The 7,423-nt window shown below is 31.7% G+C and overlaps 1 protein-coding gene across 5 annotated transcripts in view; it reads left to right on the top strand.

Moving 5' to 3' along the window:
- EFCAB13 (EF-hand calcium binding domain 13) overlaps positions 1-7,423 on the top strand; it is a 181,261-nt gene that overhangs the window by 88,430 nt on the left and 85,408 nt on the right. For all 5 annotated transcript variants that reach the window (XM_037745972.1, XM_037745973.1, XM_037745971.1 and 2 more), the window contains 2 exons: positions 6,791-6,928; positions 7,251-7,319. In XM_037745972.1, the coding sequence (XP_037601900.1) occupies positions 6,791-6,928; positions 7,251-7,319 (207 nt within the window). The remainder of the gene's footprint in view (positions 1-6,790; positions 6,929-7,250; positions 7,320-7,423) is intronic.

Below are 7,423 nucleotides of genomic sequence, written 5' to 3'. Positions count from 1 at the left end.
TTTTTTTTTTTTTTTGCTTTTTTCTACCTGGTCTGACCTAACCTTTACCTAAACCCATGTTGTAAAGATTTTCTTCTTTTTCTTTTTTCTATAGAAGTCTTATAGTCTTAGATTTTATATTTAGGGCTATTACTCATGTTAAATTTTATATAAATGAAGATTTTATATTGGTGGAGATTCACTTTTTTTTTGTTTTTGCAAACGTATGTTTAATTGTTCCAGTACCATTTGTTGAAGACACAAATTCTTTCTTTCTTGAATTGCCTTTGTATTTTTGTCAAAAGTCGATTGACTATGTGTATGTGGGTCTATTTCTGTGCTCTCTATTGTTTTATTGATTTATGGGTCTGTTCTTTCATTATTATTATACTGTTTTGATTACTATAGCTTTATTGAAAGTTGAAATTAAGTAGTTTGAATATTTTAATATCATTTGTTTTCAACATTGTTGTAAATCTTCTTGTTTTTAATTTTCCTTTACAAATTTTAGAATTTCTGCGATTTTTATTGGAACTGTGTTAAATTTATAAATCAATTTAGGGAGAATCAAAATCTTAACAATGTTGAATCTCTGATCCATAAACACAACCTCTCTCTCCTTATAGCTCACCTTGGATTTTTCTCTACAATGTTGTTATAGTTTTTAGCTTACAAACCTATATTTTATTTTACACACATATGCATATGCACGTGCACATACACACATACACACAAGGTCCTTTCAAATTGTACATTTCTGATTATTCATAATCATAAGAGTGTAATTGATTTTTGCATGTTGACCTTGTGTTCTGGAACATTAATGAACTCAATAGGTTTAGTAGCTTTTTTGGTAAACTGTTTGGGCTTTTCTATGTATATAGTCATCTGTGAAAAAAGATAGTTTTCTTTTTTCTCTTTCTAATTAGTATGTCTTTTATTTCTCTCACCCATTCCCATGATTGCGTTGGCTAGGATCTGTCTAGTGTAATATTTAATAGGAATGTGAAAACAGATGCCTCTTCTTGTTTCTTGTTCTTAGGAGGAAATTATCCAATCTTTCACCATTAAGTTTGACTTTAGCTGTAGGTTTTAAAAATATATGCCTATTACAATGAGGAATTTTTCTTCTATTTCAATTTGCTTAGAGTTGTTATGAATGGATGTTGATGTGTATCAGATGCTTTTTGCATATTTATTAATATGATAATATAGTTTTCCTTTATCTGTTGATATGGTGAATTTCATTGATTAACTTTTAAAGATTGAACCAATCTTGCATTTCTGAGATATATCTCATTTATCATGCTGTATCATGCCTTTTCTGTACTGCTGAATTTGATTTAATAAAACTTTGCTGAGGATTTTTGTGTCTGTATTCACCAGGGATATTGTCTGCCTTGGGAGTTTATCAGTTTTGTTTATCTTTTTAAAACACCCCAATTCTTAGATTTGTTAACCTTTTATCTTGTTTTTCTAGTCTCCTAGTCTCCATTTCATTTATTTCTGTTATATATTTGTTATTTCCTTTCTTCTGTTAACTTTGGGCTTAATTTGTTCTTCTTTCTCAAGTTCCTTGTGGTGTAGCATTCAGTTGTTTGAGATCTTTATTTTCTTTTTAATGTAGGCATTTAATGGCACTAGTAAGTCCTTACTATGAACGTATAAACTTGTCTTTTAGAACTGCTTTTACTGTGCTCCTTATGTATTCATATGCTGTATTTCCATGTTAATTTATCTCAAGATGTTTTTTAAAGTTCCCCTTAATTTCATTTCTGACCCAATAGTTGTTGAGGAACATATTGTGTAAATATTCACGTATTTGTGAATTTTCCATGATTTCTTCTATTACTGATTTGCAGTTTCATACCATTGTGGTCAGAAAAGATACTTAATATTATTTCAATCTTCTTAAATTTGTTAAGACCACTTTTGTTGCCTAACATATACTCTAACTGGAGAATATTCTATGTTCACTTGAGAAGAATGCACGTTCTTCAGCTGTTAGTCCATTTGGTCTAAAACATAGTTCAAACCCAGAAGGCCAGTGTTTCCTGATTTTATGTCTAGATGATTTCTCTATTGTTGCAAGTGAGATTTTGATATCTCCTACTATTATAATATTGTAGTCTATATCTCTTTCAAATCTCTTATTGTTTGTTTTATATGTTAAGGTGTTCCAATGTTGGGAGCACATATATTTACAATTTTTATATATTTTTGATGAATTGACCATTTTATCAGTATATAATGACCCTCTTTGTCTCTTTTTAGAGTTTTTGACTTAAGTTTAAGTTTAAGATCTATTTTGTGTGATACAAGTACCCTTGTTCTCTTTTGGTTTCCCTTTTTGAAAAAAATATCTTTTTTCATCCCTTCACTTTCAGTCTATGAGTGTTCTTTAAGATGAAATGAGTCTCTAGGGTTTAGCATGTAGTTGGGTCTTATTTTTTATGTACATTCCTCCACTCTATGCCTTTTTATTGGAGGATTTAGTTTGTATTCAAAGTAATTATTGATAGTAAGGACTGACTAGTGCCATTTCTTCATTGTTTTCTGTTGTTTTATATATCCTTTGTTTCTTTCTTCCACTCGTACTTTCTTCTTTTGTATTTTGATGGTTTTGTGTGGTAGTATGCTTTGAATCTTACTATGTTTTGTGTATTTACTGTAGGCTTTTGCCTTGTAGTTACACTGGGGCTTACATAAACATCTTATATGCATAAAAGGCTATTTAAAAGTGATAACTTAATTTTGATCATACAGAAACTCTACACATTTACTTTACCTCCCTCCACATTTTATGTTTTTGATATCACGTTTTACATGTTTTAAAAGTTATATTCCTTGCCAAATTATTATAACTATAGCTGTTTTTAATAGACTGGTCTTTTAATATTTGTACTAGAGAATATAATTGATTTACATATTGCCATTACAGTATTTGAGTGTTTTGAATTTGGTTATATGCCTACTTTTACCAGTTACTTTTATACTTTTGTATGTTTTTCATGTTACTAATTAGCAACTTTTTTTTTGCTTGAGGAATTCTCCTTAGCATTTTTTGTAATGCAGATCTATTGGTGAATGAACTACCTCAGCTTTTGTTTGTCTGAGAAAGTCTTTATCTCTCTTTCATCTTTGAAAGATAGGATTTCTTTCAAAGATATCTTTCAAAGATAGGGTATAATATCCTTGGTTGGCAGGTTTTTTTTTTTTTCTCATTTTGAATATATTCTCCCATTCCCTTCTGGCCTACAAGGTTCCTGTTGAAAAATCCACTGAGAGTCTTATGAAGGTTCCCTCATACTTAACAAGTCACCTTTCCCCTTGCTGCATTCAAAAATCTCTCTGCCTTTAAGTTTTGACAATTTTATTGTAACGTATCCCAATGTGGATCTCTTTGAATTCATCTTATTTTGTGTCTTTAGACTTCCTGGATATCTATTTTCTTCCCCAGGCTTGGGAAGTTTTCTTCCATTATTTCTTTGAATACATTTTTTCTTTATTTCTTTCTTCTCCTTCTGAAACTTTGATAATAGGTATATTGTTTTGTTTTAAGCTGGGGCACAGCTTTGTTTTATACATTTTAGGAAGATATGAGATATCAATGAGTACATGTAAGATGTACATTGGTTTGGTCTGGAAGGGTGGGGGGAAAACAACTTGAAGCAGGGAATTTTTTTATGGACAAATTGTGAGGGAGTTACGTAGCTTTTTTTCTTTTTCTTTTAATCTCTGTTGCTGTCTTATTTAGGAATAGAATGGGAGGCAGGTTTGCTTGACACAGTTCCCAGCTTGACTTTTCCCTTTAGCTTAGTGATTTTGGGGTACTGAGATTTATTTTCCTTTCACACCATCAGCTCAAACATTTATCATTTCTTTGTAGTGAGAACATTCAGAAAATTATTAACTATAGTCACCCATTAGTTTTTAAATGGACAAATACAAATCGTATGTCTTATATATTGTGTGATTTATCAAAATATGTACATAGGTTGTGGAATGGCTAAATTGAACTAATTAACATATGCTCTACCTCACCTATTTTTGTGATGAGAACACTTAAAATATTTTCTCTTAGCAATTTTCAAAAATATTATACATTGTTATTAACTGTAGTCACATCACCATGTTATACAACAGAGCTCTTAACCTTATTTATTTTCTAATACTTTAATAAAGATTTTTGAGTATATGTTTATGAGGGATATTGGTCTACAATTTTCTTTAGTGTCTTTTTCAGATTTTGGTGTTAGGGTTATGCTGGCCTTATAAAATGAATTGGGAAGTTTTCCCTCCCACTTTTATTTCTGGTTGAGTTTGTGTATTAGTTTGTTCTAATGCTGCTAATAAAGAAATACTCAAGACTGGGTAATTTATAAAAGAAAGACGTTTAATTGACTCACAGTTCCACATGGCTGGGGTAGCCTCACAATCATGTTGGAAGGTGAATGAGGAGCAAAGTTATCTCTTACATGGCAGCAGGCAAGAGAGCTTGTGCAGGGGATTTCCCATTTATAAAACCATCAGATCTCATGAGACTTATTAATTACCACAAGAACAGTATGGGGATGCTGTCCCCATGATTCAATTTTATCCACCTGGCCTGCCCTTGACACATGGAGATTATTACAATTCAAGGTGAGATTTGGGGGGGGAGACACAGCCAAACCATATCAGTTTATGATTAGGATTAGGATTATTTTTTTTTCATTAAATGTTTGGTAGAATTCACCAGTGGAGACATCTATACATCTATTCCTGAAGATTTAAAATATTGAGCTCTATTTATTCAATGAATGTGGAGCTGTTTAGAGCCTCCTTCTTCTAAATCTTTCTGTAGTTGTCACTATATCTTTCTGTAAGTATCATAAAGAAGAAATATACTTTCTATAAGTGGAACTGTGTCTTGTCAAAATTTATTTATTTTATGTAATTTGTCAGATTTATTGTCATAAAGTTGTTCATAATAGCCCCTTACTATCCTTTTAATATCTGTAATATGATGTCTTATTTTTATTTTTCATTTCTGATGTTTGTAATTTCTGTTTTCTCTTTTTTGTCTGTAACCAGTCTTGCTAGGGGGTTATTAAATTTATTAATAATTTTACACAAATGTTGATTTTGTTAATTTTTGTTAACTTTTCTCTGTTTTTCTTTTTCATTGGTTTATATTTTTATTTTTACTATCACTTGGTCTTTGTTTTCTTTGGGCTTCATTTACCCTTTATTGCTAGCTTGTTAAGATAGAAGCTTAGATAACTGATTTTTATTCTTTTTTAACATTTAAAACTGCAGCATTTTTTTTTTTTTTTGGTTGTTGTTTTTGTTGCTTTTTAGATAGATTCTTGCTCTGTCACCCAGGCTGGAGTGCAGTGGCATGATCTCAGCTCACTGCAACTTCCACCTCCTGGGTTCAAGCAATTCTCCTGCCTCAGCCTCCTGAGTAGCTGGGATTACAGGTTCATGCCACCACACCCGGCTAATTTTTGTATTTTTAATAGAGACAGGGTTTCACCATGTTAGCCTGGATGGCCTTAATTGCCTGACCTGTGATTACCTGCTTCGGCCTTCCAAAGTGCTGGGATTACAGGCATTAGCTATCACGCCCGGCCCCTAATGTGTCTTTCATTGCATCTCACAAATGTTATGTTGTGCTTTATCATTTACTAAAATATTTTCTAATTTACCAAATTATGTTTTTCTTTGTAGTATGAGTTATTTAGAAATATAGCCTTTAATTTCCAAATATTGGGCCGTTTTCTAGAAATCTTAATTATTGTTGATTTCTAATGTATTTATTTATTTGTTTTAGGGAGAGGGTCTTGCTTGTTGCTTAGGCTGGAGTGCAAGTGGCACGATCGTGGCTCACTGCAACCTTCAACTCTTGAGCTCAAGCAGCCTCTTGCCTCAGGCTCCCAAGTAACTGAGACTACAGGCATACACCACTATGCCTGGCTAATTTTAAACATTTTTTTTTTTTTTTTTTGGTAGAAATGAGGTCTCACTTTGTGTCTCAGGCTGGTCTTGAACTCCTGGGCTCAAGCAGTTCTTCTGCCTTGGCCTCCAAAAGTGTTGGGATTATAGGTCTGAGCCACTGTGCCAAACCTGATTTCTTATTTATTAAGTTTGGCCAGAGAATACATTTTGCATGATTTAAATTCTTAAATTAATTAAGATTTATTTACGACCCTGGTTATGGTCTAGCTAAGTGTATGTTCCATGTGTATCTGAGAGAATTTGCATTCTACATTTATTGGGTATCGTTCTGTAAATATTAATTAGGTTACAATATTTACTAATCTTGTCTGGTCTTCTAATTCTTACTGTTTTTTATTCTACTTGTTCTATTAATTACTGATAGCAAGGTGTTTAAATTCCTAATTTTTACTGTGGAATCATTTATTCCCCCTTTAATTATGTCAGTTTTTGCTTTACTTACTTTGAAGGCTTTTGTTCAATGTATACAAATTTGGTATTGTTGCAAAATTTGTGTATATGACCTTAAGAAATATATTTTTTCTATTGCTCTTTTTTTATCTTCTTTTTATTGCTCTTCTCTTCCTTTCCCCAGATTTTATCACTTACATTTGTTTGTTTGTTTGTTTGTTTGTTTTTGGTGTCCATTTCTTGTCAGCTAACTTGTTTGTTATTTTGGCAACAGAGAAGGACATAATACAAAGAAATGATACTGTCATTTTTCTTAAGTGTAATTTCGTATGTTGGGAAATTTTAACCACCTATCTTTAAAATATAAAGGAGAAACATGAAAATTTCTTTCTAACTGAAAGTGATTATCTCCTCCCAGAAGATAAATTTTACAACAACAGCATTCACAAAAATGATGTTACAGCCATTTCTGGTCTCCAGGAAGATTTAAATGCCATAGGAATCTGTCTGACGGATGATAAAATACAGAAAGCTTTGGATAATACTAATCCTAATGGTGAGTAATTATTTCACTTTAAATTAACAAAGTTGGAGTATGTCAGAAGAAACTAAACGCCTAAGGAGATACAACTAAATTATTTTTTAAAAGAAATATCAAAACTATTTTTCTAGTTTTTAATTGATGAGTTTGTATTGAAGGAATTTATTTTCACAGTTATATGTCTGGCAACTTTATTTTGGATCTGACATGCATATCGTATACAACACAAGATAATTCATTTCTCCACTTTATTTTCATATTTCATAGCTCTGGCTTTATAACATCAAATGGTCATTTTAACAACAGTATCTAAATTGTTACTTCCCTTTTTTTAAAGATGAAGTGGTGCATTTTAAGGATTTTATCAAAGAATTGGCCAACACTGATGAATTTATTGAATGCCAAAGTAAGTATGAAATTTAAAGGAATATAAACAGAAACTTCATGTCTCTGGCTTGGTATGTGTAGGGGTGTGTGTGTGTGTGTGTGTGTGTGTGTGTGTGTATGTGT

This window comes from Cebus imitator, unplaced genomic scaffold (genome assembly GCF_001604975.1).
Source record: "Cebus imitator isolate Cc_AM_T3 unplaced genomic scaffold, Cebus_imitator-1.0 Scaffold217, whole genome shotgun sequence".
NCBI lineage: Eukaryota > Metazoa > Chordata > Mammalia > Primates > Cebidae > Cebus > Cebus imitator.
Note: the sequence above shows the minus strand (reverse complement) of the source record. Positions and strands in the feature narration are given on the sequence as shown.